The sequence below is a fragment of the Ceratotherium simum genome, chromosome 26 (assembly GCF_057802395.1).
Source record: "Ceratotherium simum simum isolate JZ-2026a chromosome 26, ASM5780239v1, whole genome shotgun sequence".
Taxonomy (NCBI): Eukaryota; Metazoa; Chordata; class Mammalia; order Perissodactyla; family Rhinocerotidae; genus Ceratotherium; species Ceratotherium simum.
The window spans coordinates 41,870,325-41,892,497 of NC_141925.1; the positions used below are offsets into that span (position 1 = coordinate 41,870,325).

General features: G+C 51.7%; 1 protein-coding gene across 1 annotated transcript in view; it reads left to right on the plus strand.

The window, feature by feature from the left end:
• The window catches only part of CUX1 (cut like homeobox 1), a 356,883-nt gene that overhangs the window by 274,595 nt on the left and 60,115 nt on the right, over positions 1-22,173 (plus strand). The window contains 3 exon segments of the mRNA XM_087417692.1: positions 4,878-4,982; positions 11,344-11,532; positions 20,995-21,053. Of these exon segments, the coding sequence (XP_087273818.1) occupies positions 4,878-4,982; positions 11,344-11,532; positions 20,995-21,053 (353 nt within the window).

Here is a 22,173-nt window from a genome sequence, read left to right on the forward strand (position 1 = left end):
GGGACTTTGGTCGCCAGCACAGGGCCAGCTTGGGACACATGGCAGTAGATTTCTTGGCAGACCGTTCTGACCTCCCTCCTACAGAATCACTGAACGGGGTTCCCTCTGGGGTCTTCACTGCTCTCTGCAGTTGTGCGTGGGTATTGCTTTGGAAGGATGACCAGAGCCGGCTATGCGCTTTCCAAAGTGATGGAGGCTGTTCCTTTGGAATGCCTGTTTGTTGGTCTCTCTAGTCTTGCTCCTCTTTTCTCTCTCTGTCCAGAGTGCAGGGCCTTGAGGGAGCAGGTTGCCGAGTCATCCCCCAGGAGAGCTTCCCTTCTCCTTGAAGTGGTCCAAACATTGTGTTATTTGTCCTTGAGGAACGTGGTGACCAGAAGAATGACCCCCAAAGATGTCCACGTCCCAATGCCCACAACCTCTGAATATGTTCACTTACCTGGCAAAAAAGAATTCAGGCCGTTAATCAGCTGACCTTGAGATGGGGGATTTCCCAGGATTATGGGATGGGCCCTGCGTCATCTCCAGGGTCCTCAGATGCAGAGAGGGAGGCAGAAGAGTCAGTGTCAGAGAGATGCGATATGAGAAAGATTTGACTGGCCACTGCTGGCTTTGAAGATGGAGGAAGGGGCCACGAGCCAAGGAATGTGGGAAGCCTTTAAAAGCTGGAAACAGCAAGAAAATAGATTCTCCCTTAGAGCCTCAGAAACGCAGTCCTGCTACACTTTGATCGTAGCCCAGTGAGACCCCTTGCGGACTTCTGGCCTCCAGAACTGTGAGTTAATCGATTTGTATTGTTTTAATTCACTCAATTGGTGGTGATTTTTTTAGCCTTAGGGAAGTCATACAAGGAAGGACTGACTGCCTGCTAACAGACTCGTGTTCCTAGCCTGTCCCACCCTTGGGAAGCTGTGGGTCTACCTGGGGGCACAGCCCACTGCCGGCTCACGTGGCTGCATTGTCACTGGAGGGACTTGTTCATCTCTGGTGTCCCCGAGCCTGGGTTTTCATGGCCTCACATACACAGGGGACAAGAGACAAGGCCTAGGACCAGGTTGGGCAGAAGGCTGGATCAGAGACCCTACCACCATGGTATGAAACCAGGAACGCCAAAGGCTACACCTTCAGTGGGTAAACTGGGGAGAAGCCTGCCCTCCAGGGGCCACGGGGAGGATTCCCTCACGTCGCAGCGTTGGTGCTGGACAGGAAGAAAACACAGCCACCTCTCCATAGATCTGGGCCCGCATTTCGCAGGGGGCTATGACTGGCCTCACCGGCCGCCCCTGGACCTTCCTCCACCCCAGTGACAGCTGCCCCGAGGATCTGCCTTTGCCTCCTCTGTCTGCCCCACCCAGCCAGGCTTCTCCTCCACTTTGTGTGAACCTGATTTGTCAGACTTGAAGGTCTGGAGATAGCTGTCAGCATCCCGTAGGCACATTCTAATGTGTGCTCCTTGGGGTCTGACATGAGGGGAAAGCATTCCTTCCCTGCCCTTCCCAGGCCTCCCAGGAGTCCTTGAGGAATGCGAGGGTCCCCCTGTGGGCCTTCCTATAGGAGGAGGTGACACGGTGGGCCCCCACTTTGGCTGCCCTTCCCGACATGCAAAGCTCACCTGTGACTGTTGTTGGGCCAGCCAGTGTCACATGGATGGGAATCGTCACCGCTGTTTGCTGGCTTGACTTTAACAGAAGAATTCTTGAAACAGTGTTACCAGCTGCTTCCTGCCCTCCAGGTGACTGCTGAGGGAGCTGGAGTTTAACCTGAAGACCAGCTATGGTCTCTAGTAATTTCCCCCGAAAAAGTTTTCCATTTCAAGAGGAGGAAAGAGTAATGACCACCCGAGGTAGCACATGTCAGGACCCTTAATAATAATAGTTTACTGGACACCCGTCACCACGTGGTAGGCGCCATTAGGCCCTTGGCCCACATTGTCTGCTTGGTCCTTTTTCATTCTGCGAGGCAGCCGTTTGTATCCTTGTGCTCAGAGTTGCCGCCAGAATGCAGGCAACAGCCTCGTCATTCACGTGCCGCCTTCTTTATATTCCCCGTGCTTCCGGCATTTCCTCACTTCTCCAAAAAGTGGAGAGGAAGCAACAGCCAGCAAGAGAAATCTCTCAGGAGAGCCGCTGGGCTTGGCAAGATGCTGTTCTCATCGTGGGGTGGCCGCTGAATCACACGTGGGGCTGCTGCCAGCTGCATGCAGAGCCCTGGCCTTGGTCCCCAGGCTCTCCCTCTGCAGGGACATGGGAGGAGGGAGGGAGCCTGTCAGTGGAAACAGGGCGTTAGGTGTCTCATGGCAGCCACAGGTCTGTCTGGGGGTCCAGATCAGAAAACAGTGCCAGAGCTTTCCACCTCCCATCATTGATTGCAGCGCTAGAAACACAGCTTCATCTGGTTGGCCTGTGGTCATCGGGAAGATGGGAGACCCTGGAAATAAGTGATGCACGGCACCGACCTTGCACAGCATCCCTTGCTTTCTGCCTCAGCTGCCAACAGTGGGGCCAAATTTACAGCTACAGAAACTAATTCACCCCAGCTGCATACCAGCGTCCAGTTGCCTCCCTCCTGCAGCTGCTCTCAGGCCTGTTCTTATTTTTAATTATTATGCTTTGTGGAAGTTTAGTGGCGCAAACCACTCTAACTCATTTATTTTGGTTTAGTTTTTGAGGTACTCCGGGTATAAATCCTAGATAAATAATATAAATCCTAAACAATCAAAAAGTGGTGCTGAAGTAACCAAGTCAGGCCAAATGTAACAAAAGGCTGTGGCCACTACGGACAGGCCACAGGGTGACTGTACATGAACTTGGAAACTGAGTAAAGCGCAGAAGCTCTAGAGAAATTATGCAAACCGAGGATGCAGTCAGTAGCAGCTAGATCCCTTTTTCTGTGAGCCCAAGGCCCTTGACAAGACGGCACTCGGCTCCAAGCGGCCCAAGGCCCGCGGGAGGTCCTGGTGGTGAACCCACTGCTGGGCCCGAGCTCCGGTGGTTCCAGAACACCTCAGAGCCAGTGTTCCCCGGGGGTGGTGACGCTGCCTTGGTGGCTGCTGCCAGAACAGCTGCTCCACCAGGCTACGAAATATTCTTCCTAGTCAAAGACGAGAAATATGTCAGAATACACCTTATTCCTGGCAGAGTCATGGAGATTTTATGCCCGAGGGTTTAGCTGACTAGAAAGAGAAGAGTAAACTTTTCTGAAATAGGACGTGATTATCAGAAAAACTTGGAGTGGCATGTCTGGAAAGAAACTGGGGGAAACCTTTTTCACTGAAGAGGAGACTTGCCTGCAGTTCACGTGAGCTGGAAGTCACCCTCTTAGCTTCGCCACGCCCGTCACATTGCTGCCTCTCCTGACGGGTGCTTCTAGATTCTGTTTGCAGCAGAGAGGGTGGGAGGCGGCTACTTGGGCACAGACAGGCCTGGCCAGGCACCGTGTGATTTAGGTTGAGCGCAATTCCAAGAGCCCCTGGAGAAGCAGTGCGGGCGGCCAGCAGCGCCACCCTGGGCAGGAGGAACTGCTGTCGGAAACATCCTTGTTGGTCTGCAGGCAGAGCAGACAGATTCGCACCGCCGTCATAGCATCACTCAGGCTGCCAAACCCTGCCTCCCACAAGTGGATTGATCAGCGAGAACTGGAGCAGGCTAACTTCTTGTTTCTCTTTTTCAGTTCTTTCTTAGCAATTAGTAGACACACACTGTCACACCACAAAATAAGAACACACCGGAATAGCCCTGCTCACCCGGGCTTTTCTCATTAATCTTTTCTATTAGCGAAATGTAAGTCTGGTGGAAAGAATAAGCACATTACTTCTCAGTCTGCATGCCCAATGTCAGTTAGCTTCGCACCCATCTTAGAGTTTCGTCTCAATCATAATTGTAACATCAGGACAAGCCCATTAATGAAACACTTCCAAATACTTCTGTGTACAGTGCACCTGTGGGTGTTAGTCCTCGCAAGGTCCCTGAGAGGAAGACTGTTCCATTTTAGAGATGGGAAGGTGGAAGCTTGGTTAGGTCACTTGCCCTGGTCCCTCTGTTCCCAGATGCCCAAGTCCCGCCCACTGCACCACAGTGCCCTCTCGGGTGGCAGGCACTGGAGGGACCGATTCTTGCCATCCATGAGAAATCCTGATTTGCTATCCAGTGGCGTGGGTTTCCTTGTCCAGGAATCACATGCAAATAATGGAGGCGTCCCCTGATTTATCTTGCAGCTTCTTCCTGCAGTTGGCCCCGTGCCTCCTCACCCCGCCGCAGGGGCCTGGGCCACCCTCCCACCTCTGGCCCCAGATTGGTCTGGCGGGCTGGAAGTGCCAGCATCAGCATTAGAAACGTTGTTGGGTGAAGAGTTAAATATGTTGAAATAAGCCCGGCCCTCGCAAAAGAAATGGCATTTACACCGTGTACGTCTATGGAAATACTTGCTAGAGGAAAACAACCACAGCATTGTGCATGTTTTTAGGAAGAGAATGGCCAGAGTGTCTTTAATTCACTGTTTACCCGTGAGAATTACTCCCAGGAGTAATCCTGCAATAAAATCTTCTTGGTCTATGAGAATAGAAAGGAATTGAATCAAAAGACTCTATTTCCACTTGTATTTATTCAGTCTGGGAAATTCAGTGGGCCGGAGCATTAGTATCAGCAGGGGATTCCTTGCTCCTAGCGTTAAATTACTGTCATAATCGCTCAATTATTTCTTCCTTGTACTGTTTAAAATAAAAATCCATCACATTCTATGTTTTTTTCTAGCATTTATTAGGTTGAGTGTTTAGGAAAATCAATTATAGTCAGTCAGGCATGAATTGATGAATGTTCTTGTAATAATTGTCAGTTGTTAAACTGAATGTACTTTCTCTTTTCGCCCCTTTTCATTTCCTTCAGAGGGCAGAGGTGGCTCAGAGAGAGGCGGAGACCTTAAGGGAGCAGCTCTCGTCAGCCAACCACTCTCTCCAGCTGGCCTCGCAGATCCAGAAGGCGCCGGATGTGGTGGGTAGCCCGGCCCTACAGGGACTGTCCGCCTCGTGTCTGTACCTCTGTTACAGCCACTTTCTTCTCTTGCTTTATAGTGTCCCTTTTTGGAGTAATCTTTTAAAAAGTAGTGCTGTCTTGGTGGGGAATGCTTTTAACAATTTGGGGATGGAGCACGTTAGAGTCAAAGGAAGAGCTTTGCTGCTTAGATATCGATGCTCCGTGGTCAGCGTGACGCTCACCCAGTGTAGAGGTGGAGGCATGAGACCCCATCACAAGAGGGTGTCTTCCCGGCCGGGCCTCTGGGGTGGAGACCTGAAACTGGAGCACACGTCTCGGTCCTTTTGCCTTTTGATTTTTCTAAGATTAATAAAAATTGCTCGTGGCCAGGAGTTTCCCAGCTCGATCAAGGCGGCTTTGAACTGTTGGATTCCAGACTCTTTCCTTCATTGCTGTGCAGTGAGGAGCAGCATAGTAGTTAAGACTCTGGATATTGGAGCCAAACCCCTGGGTTCAGACCCCAGCTCTACAGTTTATCAGCTGTGTGACTTTGGGCAAGTGGCTTAACCTCCATGAGTCTCAGTTTCCTCATCTGTAAAATGGGTTTTTGTGAGGGTTCAGGACATCATTATGAGCGTAGTGCTTAGAGCAAGGCCTGACACATAATCAGTCCTCGGTAAACCTTGGCGGTTACCCTTAGTGTGGTGGAATGATTATCTCTGATCCGGGAACCCCGGCTTTGAAGCTCGACTCCGTCACTAGTTCTCTTACAAACCCCAGGTGGTTAAACTTGCAAGCCCTCAGTTTCCCCATGTGCAGAGTAACGAGGGACTGATCCTGAGGTCCTTCAGCTCTGACAGCCTGTGATGGGTGAACTGCACTCGTGAGTGTCCTTTTATTTAACAAGGAGTCACAGAGCCCTTGCTGTGTGCCAGGACCCAGAGTGGACCCCGGGAGAGCGAGCAGTCCAGTCGGGACCTGTGCTGTTGCCAGAAGCTCACGTGTCGGTCTGACTGTTGTTCCACCTGACCCCTGAAGTAGGGTATTGTTATTTCTTTATATAGATGAGGAAACAATGCCAGCCCCTCCCCCACAGCACCTGGCCCCAGGGGCCAAGCCAGGACTCAGCTGGGGCCTTCTGCCACCCCCGACCAGGACTTACAGGCTATTCCCCAGGAATGAATCGAAAGCAAAGTTTTAGTGTTAGGACCCCTTTAAAGAATGGATTTTCTTTTTCTTTCTTTAAATTAACATTAAATAGAGGCCGGCCCGGTGGTGTAGTGGTTAAGTTCGCACGCTCTGCTTCAATGGCCCAGGGTTCGCGGGTTCAGATCCCTGGTGTGGACCTACACACCACTCATCAAGCCATGCTGTGGTGGTGACCCACATACAAAAATAGGGGAAGATTGGCATGGCTGTTAGCTCAGGGACAGTCTTCCTCACCAAAAAAATAATAACAACATTAAATAAAACATGATTTAAGTGTTTCAGACTATAGAGAAAAGTTTTTTATTTAAAGAACCATCACAACCTTCATACTTGATGGACTCTGGTATTAATTTTACCTGGAACGTCCCCTTCGCTGTGTCATCGTCCCCTCCTCTGAGCTCACCTGGCCTGGACTCAGCCCTGGAGCAGGAGGAGGGCCTCGGGGATGGAGTCAGTATGGCTTCACCGGCCTCTTGGTTGTTCTTGGTCCTCCGGAGAAAGCCGTCCGTCCTAAAGTGTCTGCACGGGGCTCCTGAGCTCAGTGTTTTGATTGAAAGGGTTTCTGGCACCATCCTGGACTGGAGCAACCAAAACATTTCAGAAGGAAATGAATGTTTTTGCAGGTAGAGTAAGTTGTGGATCCTCGGGGTGCTTAAACACTTCATCATCGGCTAAGTGCAGTGTTTACATGGCACCAGTTCAGTCTTCCAAGAGCCGCCCTGCCTGGGCTCCCTCCGCGTGCATCCCCACGTAGTCGGTCAGCTCCAGCCCCAGCCCCAGCCCCAGCCAGTCAGGGAGCCACAGAGAAAACTGGGCCAGCAGGAAAACGTCTGTTGGGCTTGGCTGGCAGAACTCGGCAGAGAAACAGTACAGTCTACAGATCCAGCAAAGGCCAAAACCAGTCCGTTGGGTGTCTTAACAGAACCGCCAGTTCTGGAAGGTGAGCTGCCTCTCATCAAGCTCCCGCTCTGCATTAGGGGCCACACTGGGGCTTTATACGGTTATCCCATTTCTGCCTCCTGACACCACAGTCATTAGAGGTAGGTTTGAGCATCGTCATTTTACAGCTAAGGAAACAGGCTCAGAGGAGTTCAGTAATTTGCCTAAGGTCCCACACCTAGAAAATGATCAAGCTGAAATTTGCTCCTAAGTCTGTCCTGCTCCAACGTCCACTCTTTGTCGCCTACATCGAGCCACCCCTCCTTCATGTGCATTAAATGGGACAGGATGTATGCACGTCCTTCGTCACATCTGGTGCACCACACCAGGCCACCTTCTTGAACCTAAACACACTGTAATATCAGAAAATACCCCTCTCTATCTGTCTACCAGGTGAGTCTTTCAAGTGAATACTGGAGAGAATCCAGCCAACTTTGGCCACTTGGTGTTGGCAGGAATAGAGGGGCAAAAAGAAAGGGAAGTAAAACCGAGGCTCCCATTCCCTTGTCTTTCCCCCAGGGGGTAACTAAAAGGAGCACTAGCCTAGACTTGAGGTATGTGTCTCTCAGGCTGGGGTCCTAGGCACACCATCATTTCACAGTTAGGTTCCCTCGTATTGGGTAGCGCTCTTGCGTCTCATTCATATTTAATATGCAAAGGGCTGCAGGACAAGAGAGATCGCTATCTGGCTCACTTCAGCCTCACCGACTAGTCTTGGTGGGAGGACTCGGTAGACAGTTATGCGACGCGTGATGTTTCACGCGAGCAGGTTGGGAGAGGGGGAGGGACAAAATGTAATGGGATACGACATCAGTAACTTCTGTTTTTACCTGCATTTTCCCTTTGGAAACACATCCTTTCATTTTCTTACAATGTCTTTAGATGCACAAAGCATTCCCACATAGCCTCTTCTCTCCTCTCCTGAGCCGTGAGCGCCCCCCAGGACACTGCACCCGTGAGGAATGTGGGATGCCCTTAGAGGTCTTGGGAGCCTGGAGCCGTGGGAATGTCCCTGCTGGGACAGACTCTCGGGACCTTGTTCTGGTGCCCACAGGGGCCTCTTGTCAGATGTGGGGAAGTCAGTTTCTGTTCCTTCCTTCAGAGGCTTGTCTGAGCCAGGGTCCTGGCCCTGAACCCCATCAGAATCACCAGGGAGTCCCTGGGCCCTACCCCAGACCCCCTGAACCAGTCTCCAGGGTAGGGCTCAGAACCCGTATATTTCCTAAAGCCCCCAACGATTCAAGCCCCCCGGATTCTGTCCGGGCTGAGTTGAAGCCCGGACAGACACAGAGGAGCCAGTGGTCCTGGCCCCCCTTTAAATCACGTGTGCCTCCTCACATGCCGCTCTTCTCGCTAATGATCTCAACTGAGACAGAGTCGGCATCTGAACTGCCTGACCCCCAGCTCCTGCAGTTTCAAAGGCCACCCTCCTCTCGGCACATCTGCTTCGTCCACCCTGTTATGTGGCTTCCTTTCCATCTTGTGCCCACGGACCGAGAGGGGCTGCTCCATCACCCAGGCACAGGCCTCGCCTCCACCTGCAGCCCCTTGATCCCTTCCCGGCCCTTGTCCATTTCTTCCTTAGTTTCCCATCGTGTCTTCCTCTCGTGTTTGAGATGGGCATGAGCCACCTTTGGACTTGAAGGACAATGGTCTTTTCCCTCTTATTTCCAAGCTCTTGCTGCTTTTGGGTGTATTATCTCATCTCATCTAGTTTATGCAAGACATGAATGATTATTTTCTAACTCTAACCCTAACCCAGGTTCCTGAGGGTTAGCTGATGTGCCCAAGGTCACACAGTCAGCCTGTGGCCAGCCAGACTGGGCCCCAGGAGTGGAGCAGACACTCTCTGGGACGCCCACCCCTAGGTCCCATCATCTCAGCACTGAGAGCTGCTGCTTTCATATATGTTATCTGAACCACTTGTCCCTGATACAGTAACTCAGACTTGCCCATTTAAAACCGCAGCTCACTTTTTGGCTGGTTTTAGAGACTCTTTCCCTAAGAGCACTTTAAACAGTTTTTATGGCTGGCATCCCTCAGGTAGGAAGATTGATGAAATGAGTTAAATTAGATAACGTGGCTCAGTCTATACCCACCCTGAGACCAACCTCCAGGGTATCCTCTGCATCATGTTCCCTTCCCGCTCCCCCAGGCCTGCCGCCACAAGTCCAGGCCCCTCTGGGCGCCCTTCCGAGCGTTCACCGTCAGGTGCCAACGTGCCAGCTCCTTTTCGAGCTGGGCTCTCAGTGTCGGCCACTCCTTCGTCATGCCCTGCTCCCTGCCCCTTCCAACCTCTGTGCCCACCTGTGCTGTCCCCACCCCGATACGGAGCCCCTCTTCCTTCTGACGAGATCCACCAGCCCTTTGCTGCTGTGTTGCTCTCTCCCTCCTCACGGCCCAGCCGCGCCTGCCTCTCTCACTGCCCTCTGGCGCCCCTGGGCACACTCGTCTCAGGTCCCCGTGACTCCTGACCTGGGTCCCGGCCAGTGTTGGGACCGAGGGCCGTGCTTCCCAAACTCTCTGTGATGAAGGACAATTTTGTTTTGATTTTTTAGTTTCTAATCTGTTGCAGACTGGTAGTTTTATAAAAGACAATAAAAAACCTCACAGCAGTGTTGAATTGCCATAAAAATTTCTAAACACTTACTCTCAACTTCTGTACTTGTCTCACTGTGTGCCGGCCACGGTTTGGGAATTGGCACCAGTCCGTGGAGCCCACTCTGAACAGAACAGTTGTGGACAGCATGTGCCTTTTACATAAGCCACCAGGAAGATGCTCACTGGGGCCGCAGGGCCATGTGCAGATCTGCCAGAAGTCAGGAGAAACGAAGAACTGATTTTACAATATTATACAAATCAAAGAAGCAGAAAGGAGTCTCTTCTTTGCACAGCAAAACTTTACATTCTTAAATGGCAAAGGCCTTAATTTCCCAGGAGGGAGATGTGAAAAGTTATTGCCCTGAGTGACTGGCTCTCCCCAGTGTGAAAACCCCATGACAAGCACATCGTGCATGGAATGGCACGGCTGCACCTGCCAACTAGGGCTGCAGCTGGCATGCTTTCCCACCCCAGTATAGGCAAGATCCAGACGTGAAGCGGGGCAGTTCTGGGCTGGGGGATGACAGCAAGGAGGTGGCGTTCTGCACTGCAGCGTGAGCTGCCCCCAGGTCTCTGCTGTCACAGAGACCCGTACAGTCCTGTCCTCCCCATCCCCTTTGGTCCTGCCCAGAAGAGCATCCGCCTGGCAGAAAAGCTTCCAGAATTGTTCAAGAGCCGTAATTACTTTTAAAACTTGAAAAAAGTACTGCTTTAGTCCTTGGGAAGTAGAATTATGGATTTGACTTTTCCTTTTTTTTTTTTTTTTAAAAACCTTTTCCCCTGTTTTGCATATTTTCCAAAATGAGCAAATGTGGTGGGTGGGAGTAAGTTTTTAAAAACATCAGCTATCGTAAGAGTTCCTAAGCAAAGGAACCCCAAATATGCATCTTCACATTTTTTAACTCTTTTTTTAAAACGTTGACTCTGAGAATCAGTTTGTCAAACAACACCTCAGCGTCTAGATAACTTAGTCATGAATCAAAAGGACATAAATCTCATCTTGTGTTAGAAAATCCGAATGCTTCGGAACGTTCCAGGCGCCCTCCTCAGAGCCTTCCTGTCTAGCGTTCCCCTGGCTGGAGCACTGGTCTTCCAGCCATCAGCAGGGCCCTCTCTGTCACCTCCTTCAGATCTTTGCTCAAATGTCACTGTCTCAATAAGGCTTTTCCTGACCATCTTATTAAAAACCCTGACTACCCCTCCCGAGTCTGACCCTACGCCCCCTCCCTACCTCAGTTTTTCCGTGGCACTTACTACTGTCCAACACACTTCATCCTGCTAATGAAGGTGTTTAATGCGCCTCACCCACCCCGCCCCATCGCCCCACCTGGCAGCCCTGTGAAGACAGAGACTCTGCCCTTCTGTTCACTGCTGCGTGCCTGGTACAGGTGGGTCCTCAGTAAATGCCAGTGGAATGGACAAATCCAGGCGGCAGCCCACCGTGCAGATAGGAAGGCAACGTGGGAAGGGCAGTCAGCAGTCCGGGCCCAGCAGAGGCAGGAGGTGATGTCTTCCCGGGGGCTCGCCGTCCGCATCCTCCCGTCTGCGTGCTTCGGCCTCCGTCGCCGGCACAGATGACCCTGCGCCTGCCCAAGGCCGGTGCCGTTTGTCATTCCTCTCTCCTCCGCAGGAGCAGGCCATAGAGGTGCTGACCCGCTCCAGCCTGGAAGTTGAGTTGGCCGCCAAAGAGCGGGAGATCGCGCAGCTGGTGGAGGACGTGCAGAGACTCCAGGCCAGCCTCAGCAAGCTGCGCGAGAACTCGGCCAGCCAGATCTCCCAGCTCGAGCAGCAGCTGAGTGCCAAGAACAGCACCCTCAAAGTAAGGGCGCCCAGGGGGCCTCCCGGCCGAGGGAGGGCTGGGCATGCACGCACACCTTCTGCCTTCCTCCGCACGTGGCCCTGGAGGGAGCCCAGGGTCGCCTGGCCTGGTGGTTCTGGCTCCCCACTAACACCCTGAGCTCTTCAGTGGGTCACTCCTGCCCTGTGACCATGGCAGGAGGCCTCATCTCAGAAGCGGCCTTATTTGCCCTGCCTCAGCCATTGCATAAGTATATCTCATTTGTCTGGTCTGCAAAGGTAGTGGTTAAAATTCATTCTCCTTTAAAAGCCAATGTGACTTCTTGGGTTTTTCTCAGCCTGAGCTCCAGCCATCAACAAAAGTTTTTCCGTCCGGTGAGAGCAGTCTAAGGAGGCCTGGGGTTCCCCTGGACGCATCACCCAGAAGCGTGGTGTGTAAGCTCCCTCATAGTTCTTTCTTGGAGGGCGTCATGTCTGGAATTGACTACAAATAGGGCAACCTTGAACCTCTATGAGAGAACTAGAAGCAGAGTCCTGGAGCCCAAGGCAGAGAGACGGACTTGAACCCCTCTACCAGGTCTGGCCTGGACGGCACTTTCCTCCCGATCAGCCATCCCTCACGTGCAGCACTGGGTAGAAACCCGCATCCTTGGTGCCCGCCCACCCACGGCCCTGTGTCACCACCTGAGAACTCAGAGCACGCCAGTGCTCAGCCTGGGGAGGCTGTGTGTTTCTTGTGTGGGCTTGGAGTGGTTGTCAAGGTCACAGGCCATCTCTATAGATGTACCTTCAGTCTAACTCTGCTGGCCTTGCCTGGATTTTGGAGGAGGCCTCCAGCAGGAGGACCCAGTGTGCTGAAACTGGGACTCTTCCTGTGCCCAAAGGAAATGAAAGCCAAGACATGCACTGAGGGCACGTCTGCCCCACGCCCCGTGGGCGGTGCTCCCAGGCTGCAGGGACATTTTTGTCCCTCGGGCCTGTGCTGCACACGAGCAGCCCAATGCGTGGTGTTGCTTTCAGCATGGGGGCCCGCACCGTTAGCCTCTTACCTCCCAGACAGAGTCGTCGGCAGCCTTACCAAAAGATGGTTCTTCTTGGGGTTTTTCATAAATTTGTATCCCAAATTCAGAATCCAAACATTGTTCATTATTATTTTTAAAAAATTATACTTTATTTAAAGTATTCGCAAGTAGTCGAAGTTAGCATAATTTGAAGATAGTGCTGAGACCCTAGATTCATAGTATGTCAGAGCCAGATGGGACTCCTTGGAGGCATCTTATTTGATGATAAAGAGACAGGACCAGCGAGGGCACGGGGCCAGCTCCTAGGCCAGACTTGCCCCGGCTCTGCCGTCTCTCCCCAGCCCGAGCCATGTCCGCTCAGGCCACCTCCTGCCCCTGCTCAGTGTCCATTTGTGGAGCGTGTGAATGAGTGAGTGACTAACTGCCAAGCATATCACTGTATGCTAAATAAACTGGATCAAGGTTAGGTGTAAAAGTGTCAGGACAACTTTTTCTTATAAAAAGTAATCTTAGAATGTAGTTAGGCCCATTTTGATGAAAAACTGTAGAGATTTTTCTTCTCGCCACCTGACTGTGTTTCTGACCCAGAGTTGAGTTTCCAGGAGGTCCGTCCTCTTGGCACCTCGCTGTCCTGACCTTGCTGGCGCCGGTGCACGCACAGCTCTCCCTCGCCATTTCTTCTCTGCCTCTTTGGGATGGATGGTGGATTTCGTCCGCCGTCTGAGAAACTGCCTGGTGCCTGGGCCCCTCTGAGGAGGCAGTCCTGCAGCTGGGGAGGTGGTTGAGACCTGGTCACATTTGTCATCAACCCTGGCATTTATTTCTCCAGTTTTGTAATCTCTCATCAGCCTGCCCAGTGGGTACCAGTACTCATTTTATATTTCTAAATTAAATCTAATTTGCTCATGGGATAGCCATTTTTGACCGTACCCATGGCATTATTATTAGATAATTTGCCTCTTTCTCCTTCGTTACATTTAAAGGGTACAACTCAACTGCATTCTGCATCTGACTACTTGAGAGGGAGGTTGCAGACCTTCCATTTTTTATTATAGAGCAATTTCTTCTAAATCTGTTAAGGTTTTAATGTTTGCCTTCACAAAAAATGAAACGCAGTTGCACAAATTAATGTTCTTTATCCGTATCTGGGGGGAATTCTTTAATACTGTGCAGTTAATGAAACAATTCGGCAATACTTCTGAAATTATTGCTCCCTTATCTTCATCTGATCTAATAATCAAAACATATCCTCTAGTAACAAGACTTCTCTGATTTTAATTATCTTAACCTCTTGTCGCCAGGAGTGAAGTTCTTCCCAATATCGAACCCACAAGACATTAGCCTTCCCTAAGTGAGCCCATCTCCCTCCGTCACCCAAAGGAATAAGGTTAATTGAATGAGGTACTTTCCCAGGGCTTTTTTTCCCCTAATGTGTATAATTTGTAGTCTCAAATCTAAACTAAGCAGCAATGCAATTGTTAGGAAGATATTCTGTGAATGAGACCTGTCACATTGGCAACCTGATGCTCTGATGACGGGGTCTCTGCCCCAGCGGTGCTGGCCACTCCCTTCTCCCACCTTTTCCCCCCTCAGGCTTTTCCTTCTTGGATCATCTTGTTTAGCTTTGGGGGACTCTGGGACACACTGTGTGGGACTTGAATTGGGATTGCTGTTTGAGGATGCTGCAGCTTCCTGCCCGTCTCTTAGCATCTAGGCATTGTGGGTAGTTTTTGCCCTGAACATTTGACAGTGGTCTTTGACAAATGCTAATGTGCTTGATGAGACTCCCTGATGGGGCGGGGGTGGGGGGTTGGTCTCACAAGGGCAGAAGGCAAAATGGGCAGAACCTTCAGTCTTGAGCTCGTGGGGGTGTTCTCCACCAGTACACTCTGGTGGGACACTCTGTAATGGATTATATTTGGGGACCAATTGGTTTGCTTTCTCTAGCGCCTTGAAAGTCTCCATCTCTTTGCAACTAATATTTCTTCGCTCCGCTGAGACATCTGATTTGTAATTCTGTGAGAATAAATCGACAGCTAGATGTTCACCAGTCTTGCTCTCCCCATGGTCTAGTTTTTCAAGCCAAGTTCACCATAAACACGTCACTGTCCGCACACAGTGGTGCATCCTCTAACCTTTAAATAGACATCGAAACAGACTCAGAAGTGGGAGATGTTTCTTCCTGCCTAATCTGACAAGTGCTCAAGCACAGTGCCACTTGTAAAGGATAATTCTGTATTCCTAATTTATGAAGTAACCCAACTGCCATGACAAGGCTGCTCTTTCTGATAACCCTCTGTTCTGTGGTCTTCTGTTGGAACTCTTGAATACAGAGGCAGTATAATTAGGTGGTCACCTGCATAACGCTCACTATAGCACAGGAAATAATGCTACCAATAGCTGCAATTTAAAATGGTTATTTATAAGAAAAGCTAGCTAAAAGAATGCCAGTCTCCCATAGGGAGAAATTATATTTTCTAATGATATGCTTTAAAGATCAGTACTTCCCTCTGGGTGGGTGGGCGGGGGTTACAATCATCTGGGGGACTTTCTCCAAGCTGCCCATGCCTCTCCACCCTCTGCACCCCTCATCCCTCCTCCTGAGGTTCTGACAGGTCCTGTGAGGCATGCTGTGTCCCTCAGAGGGCTGGGACAGGAAAAAAGACTGATAACGGCTTCTCCAGACTCGTTCAGTGCCTTTCATTCTGGACTCTGCCTCTTTGGTTTCAGAAGTGCCCTTGGCCAGCAGTGGGTTTGCTCCACGCTGAGGCTGCCCTCCATCAGGTTTTAACGAGCATCTCATCAACGGCTCAGTGTGTACAGCTCTAACATCCGCCTCCCATTTGACTCCCCAGGCTGAGGTTGGGAGAGGCCAGGCCCCGCGGTGTCCAGCGTGTGGCTCTAGGGGGGAGGCCCCGTGCATGTCCCTCTACTGCACCCACCCTCCTGCCACGAAGGGAGACATACTCTGGATGGCACGAGGGAGTTCTAACATCAAACATCCCGTTAACAGAGAGCCCGGGGGCTGAGCCTCCCAGAGCCTGGTCCTGGCTGAGTCCTGAAGGCCCTGTGAGCACAGACTTGAGGAGAGGGAGGGCGAAGGTGGCCCGGATACGGGAAACAGACAGATCTGCCCAGCAGGGGTGGAGAGACACTGGAGGCAGTCTCAAACAAACTGAGGCCTCGAGGTCCATATTGGGGTTGAGGTGGGAGCCTGGGGTCACAAGTGTGTTCCTATAAAATTGTTGCAAACCAGTGGGTATTACTGGAAATGCTTGGGGGCTAATTCTTTGTGGGAGTCTGTAAGGAATGCTCTTGGAAAGAAACATTTGATGAGTAAACCCAGATATCTCACCTGCAGACAGTCCCCAGCTTGCAGCACACTTAGCTGCCATGATGTGTGATGTCCAGGTGGCCTAAACACTGAGCCAGGACCCTCCCAGTCTGGGATGGCACCATCCTGTGAGAAGGAGTTGGCTCCCATCCACCCGTGCTTGGGTCACACCTGGACCACAGCTCGGGGAAGTTGGAGGTGACCTATGATGGGGTGGCCATACAAGGGCTCCTCCTCTTCTGTCCAGAGCCACTTGTCTTCTGCCCTTCGATGTAACTGTCACTCCCCACCTGCCCCCGTCTGGCCTCGGGGTTTTCCTCTTTTTGTCTCATGTTCTCAGCATTTCTATAGTGCGTGCACAGCGCCCACCGGGCATCCTTGGGCTTCTCCCCCATGCCCAGCATCAGGAGATCCCAAATTTACATAATTGCTACGTCTCACCCAGGAACCGTGGAGACCGGAGGGGGTGCTCGTTCAGGTGGAAAGAAGGTGCATGCTGCCTGGCCCGGACCCCAGAGATGCAGTGTCACCCTAGGGGGCTGTGCCTCAGACGCTTGCCCTGGACCAGGGAGCCCACTCACACTCAGTTATGACGAGAGGCCCCTCAGCCCAGGGGTCCACGTGAGGACAAGGAGTCACTCACTGACACTCCTAGCCTGAGCTGTCCATCTTCAGACAGACTAATGAAAGCCTGGCTCTGATCATCCTGGAGGAAAAAAACAGAGCCGTCTCCAGACTATAACACAGTTGCCTGTCTGGCCCACAGTCCATTTTGTGGCAAAGAGGTCTTGCTGCCTTGAACACGAGCTGTGAGACCTGGGAGACAAGGCCTCTCCAAGGGTCTTTGCAGTAGTCTCCTATGCCAGAGGTCCCTTAAGCTGGTGGTCCTAGAGCACGGAGTGTCCTATGTTATAACTTGACTAAGACAGATATCTTTTATAAATATAGTGCCTACCTCGCACACCAAAATACTTGCATTTTTAATTAAATTTCATTATTGTGTAAGTGTTAGCCAGGATTTTAAGAACTTCATATAGATAATTCTTCCAGCAATTCAAGAAACATTTGATGGGCGCTACCAAGTTCCCAGAACCATGTGTGTGCTCTGTATTACTACATGTATGTGCCCTATATTATTGCACGTATGTGCCCTATATCATAAAACAACAATGTTTGAGGGCACTTGGCAGCCTGCACTTGCTCATCCTACATCTCCTCACCCTTCTGCTTTGAAAACCCTTATTCTTAACTCTCCCCATTTTCCAGATGAGAAGCATGAGGCCCAACAGGCTAAGTCCATCTCCCAAGGTCACGCTCAGCCAGCCCATCTCTGACACTTGACCTGCTCTCACCTCTCTGTCTAAAGCCCATGTGTGTTCCTTGGACAAGGACCTTTTCGGGAAAATAACCCGGTTCCCAGATTTTGTATTCATGGCCCTGGGTGTGGGACCGCCTCTCCTGCCATCAGCACTTAGCAGCCAGAGCTGCTCCGGGCATCTGCGCTCCTTCCCCTTGGATCTGCCACAGAGCAGCAGGGACACTGGGCAATGACAACTGGGATGTGGAATACTTCGTAACGGAGCCCCTGGATTCAGAAGCACAGAGTCTCTTCAGAAACAATTTCGTCATACTCAGTACCACCCACCAGGGATAAGTCATAATAACTACAGTAACAATAATAACCACCATTATGGAGTGCTGTACCGTGTGCCAGGCACCAGGCTAGGCATTTAATATCATTTCATTTAATCCTCACGAAAGCACTGTACCATATGTACCATTATCCCCATTTTATAGATGAAGAAACTGAGGCCTAGAGAAGTTAAATGTCTTGTTCAAGGTCACCCTGCAGCTAAGAGGCAGAGCCAGGCCCTGGCCCCAGTCGGTCGGGCTCCAGAGCGCAACCTGGCCGCGGGCTCCTGGCTTGGCCTCAGCACACCAGTGTTTCACTTGCTCCGGAATTGCTGCAGGCATGGGGTTGGCCTCAGCTCTGACAGGGTCTGATTGTAGAACTCAGTAATTTTTTCCTTCTTTGGGCAGACATACAGATGCTCTGCAAAAGTGTTGTGGTAATTAAGTAAGGTAGCGTATGGGATGTAGAACCGAGGCCCGCCCAGTGAGCGTTAGCGAAATCTGAGAGAAGAGTATTTATCCAGAAAGAACGACAGACCAGAACACCGTTGCCCTTTCTAGATGGAGAGTCTCTGAAAGGCGACTTTCTGGGGACCCAGCTGGGAGTTTCTGGTCACAGAATCGAGCAGAGGACGGTTGGTCTTTTTTCCATGGTGGGCATTTTCAGTATCAGAGGCCACTGTTTGTTTGGCCCCACGCTGTGTGCTTCCTGCGCCTTCCCTGCCACCACAGTGTGGTTCTGAGACGTGGTGCTCCGTGAAGACCTTGGAGAAGACGGGAAATGGTGCTCACAGATCAGGACAAACTTTGTCAGGCAGCCCCTGCCAGGCCTCCGTCCAGCTGTCTGCCCAACGAGACAGAAACGTCGTCCGAGGGTTATAGAGTGGTGTTGGGTTCTTAATTAAGCTGCCTCAGGGAGGTGGCAGAAATTTCAGTGGAAGCTGTTCAGTTCTCCGTGAAAACTGTCTTATCCAACTAGATTCACAGACTCCAGTCCTCAAACCTGATCAGGGCCGGTCATAGGTCTGCAAAGAAGACCCGTCGCTGTGCCCTCAGGGAGATCGTGCTGGGACTTGGCGGTGATAGTGGCCCCCTTCAAAGGCCCAGAGCTGCCAGCATCTGCACGGGGTCCTTGTCTTGTGCCCGTTAGCTCAAGCCTTAAAAGTCATTGCTGCTATTCCCGTTTTACAGATGAGAAGTGTATTAACGTGCCCAAAGGTACCCAGCTTGTAAGTGACAGAGCTGACTCCAGGTCCGGTGCCATGCCAGGGTCTGAGGGGCCCTGTGTGTCCCCTCACTGCCCTTCTGCCTGTCTTTCTCCTATTCTCTGAACACAGCCAAGTGTTATGCACATTCCGTGTCCAGCGTTAGTGAATTCCTCAATCTGAACGGTGCTCTGCGTCCCAGCAGCAGCGGATAATCTTTTGTTGGGACGACTGGCACAGTAGTGCCTCCTGCTATTCGACTATAGGGAGAAGAATGAAATAATGCATCATCATGAGCACCTCTGAGAATCTTTTGTCGGAAAATGAGCTCATGCCCTGTTTGGTTATGGTGAGAAACCATTATAATATAGAAAGTTGGCAAAAGGTCTTAAAAAGGAACTAAGGCAGAGCGGTTTTACGCGGTGGAAAAGACACAGACAGGAAACTGCCAGCGAAGGCAATAGGAAGCGATGGTCTAAATGAGTCTTGGTTACAGCACACCTGAATTCTTGCAACAGCGGGCGGGCTAGGGTTCAGGTGAGCCCCGAGGCTGATGGCCAGATGGGCGTCTCCTCCCCAAACACTAGAATGTTCTCAGTCGACTTTAAACTGTGATCATAGTTGTGGCTGGTCAAGCAGAACCTAAAAAGGCAACCAGAAACCCTGTAGATGGGAGGGTGCGTTGATCCAGGCACTGGAATTTGTTCACCCCGGGCTCGGAAACGCACTAAATCATCAGGACCAAACCCTCCTCGACCCCTGCCTGGCTGGGTCTTTGTGTTTTATGTTCTACTGCCTCATTTCTTCCTCTGGGGCGGTCAAAAGCAAAGCTAGTCCAAAACACCTTCCTGGAGGGAAGCACCCTCTGCTGACCACCCTGCACCCAAGGCCCTTCCTGGCAGGAGAGCTCCGCAGAGCCCTGGGCAGAAATAGCCACATAAGCGCCGAGTGAGCTCACAGACTTGAACGGAGCACATCAGCGTATCACGCCTGAGGAATGGCTGGCACGCCCCTGGGCCTCTGGGCCCTGCCAGGGCTGCATGGGCCAGAGCCCCTCGCCCTCCCTCTTAAAAAGCCAACTGGCCCTGCTGTGGCCCTGCTGGCCAGGGCACCCTGGGAGGGCACTCGCCGCGGGACTCGGATGACTGCCTGCCGGGGAAGCCACTGACTATCAGCTGCTGGGCCTCCACTCCTGAAATCCCCACATCTAGGGGATCCGAAAGTGCCAGTGCTTTTCCCTGATGCCGACCTCAACAGCAGAGGGACTCGTAGCTCTTGTTGGCAGTGTCCCGCCGAGGTGCTGACAACCGACTACAGGCGTCAGCTAGCCTAACAGGTTTTGCGAAGCTTTAAAACACTGAGAGAGGGCCGGCCCTGTGGCTTGGTGGTTAAGTGCGCATGCTGCGATGCTGGCGGCCCGGGTTCGGATCCTGGGTGCGCATTGAGGCACCACTTCTCTGTCCATCCTGGGGCCGAGTCCCACATACAGCAACTAGAAGGGTGTGCAGCTATGACATACAACTATGTACTGGGGCTTTGGGGGCAAAAAATAAAATAAATAAAATCTTTAAAACACTGAGAGAGCTTCTCTTCATTCTGTTTGCCATTTCATGATATTTCATACAAAATGGCATTTTTTCCCTTGTTCTGTTTTCCACTTTTGTAAAGCTTTTTCCTTCTTTCCTTAAGTTTTATGTTACAACCTTATGTTGCTGTGTGTGTGCACGAGAGTGTGCATGCGTGTGTGCATTCATGCCATGCCAACTCACACACACACACTCACAACAGACCAGAAGAGTGAAGGACAACAGACAACACGTCACGTTGTCACCTTTCATTTGTACGTGTTTGCATTCCCTCTCAGGGATGGCGGGATGTTTTACAGGGAGTGTAGTCAGTGAAGTCTGTCTTAGTCCTGTCATAACAGAATATCACAGACTTATAAAGAACAGACATTCGTTTCTCAGTTCTGGAGGCTGGGAAGCCCAAGATCAAGCCCTGGCGAATTTGGTGGCTGGTGAGGGCCTGCCTCCTGATTCACAGACGGCCCTCTTCTCGCTGTGTCCTCACAGGGCAGAAGGGACAAGGGCGCTCCCTGGGGCCTCTTAGAAGGGCACTAATCCCATTCAGGAGGGCTCCATCCTCTTGACCTAATCACCTCCCAAGGGCCCACCTCCTGATACCATCACACTGGGGTTAGGACCCCCACAGATGAATGTGGGGGACGCAGACATTCAGGCCGTTTACCTATTTCAGATGTGGCCACTAATGAAATTCCTCTCTGCTTTCAGCAACTGGAAGAAAAGCTCAAAGGACAGGCTGACTATGAGGAGGTGAAGAAAGAGCTCAAGTAAGTGTGGCGGTGCCAGCCCGGCCCTCACAGCCGGGGCTCATGGGGCACGTTTGCTGAGGGGACAGCGCAGGGCCTTGCGCTCGGCCCCAGCGGATGCTCCGCCACCAGGCCATGTCCTGAGCTGCCCAGTGCATTGGGTGTGTGCACTCAGGCCTGTGCCAGAATTCTGTGGACTTTTTATCCAATTTGGTGCATTTGAAGTACGCCAATACGCACGAAATCGGGAGACATTGCCATTATGGAAATTATAAAACCTGAGCTTGTTTTTCAGCTGTAAGTTCTCCAAAGGGAAGCAGAGCAGAGCATGTGAATGTTTTCCAATTGAAGGAGTGTGTGTGGCCTCACACCTCCATGGCTGCCTGGACTCCAGGACTTTTTCTCCCAACTGCCAGTTCCCCCTCCGAGAGGCAGCCGCCGAGAGGTTGTTGTGCCTTCAGTGCTAATGCTCACATTCTCGGGCTTACAAGGTCCCTCCTCAGGCTCCACCGCCCAGCCTGGCCCTCCCGCCTAAAACTCCTTCCCCCAGCCTGCCCTGGGACCTCCTGGAGCTCCCGGACCCTGGTCCCTACCTGTCTCCAAGTCCAGCACTCTCTGAGCTCACAACCTCCTCCCCCCACCTGGAGCTCCTGGGCAGACCTCACAGTGCACAGGCCCCGTTATCCTCCTACCTCCTCTGGCGGGGTCTCACCCTGGGCTTCCCCCTCTTCCACAGCCAGGTTATGAAACAGTGCTCCCTGCAGGCTATGTTCTCCACTGCTGCTTGCCGGCTCTGTGCTTCCTGCGGGCCCTTCTGCACCTGCAGTGTGCTTTTCTGCCCCTAGCTGAGTCCTAACCCCTCAGCAGATGCCCTGGTGCCCTGCCTTAGGGAGGAGACAGTCACGTCCCCTGGCTCCCCCTTTGCCTGGACATCGCTCCTCTGGTCGCGGCTTCTCTCTCCTGTCTCTCCAGGCCGACCCCCTCGCCTGGACCTTGAGTCCCTTCCTTCCTACTCCTCCCTGCTATTCCATCGGCTCCTTTCTTTCTTGCTGACATTTTTAATTTCTCCTTTTAAAATAAGCCTACACCCACTCGCCATGCTATCTTTATATTCTTAATTCCATTCCCTCGGGTTTGCTGA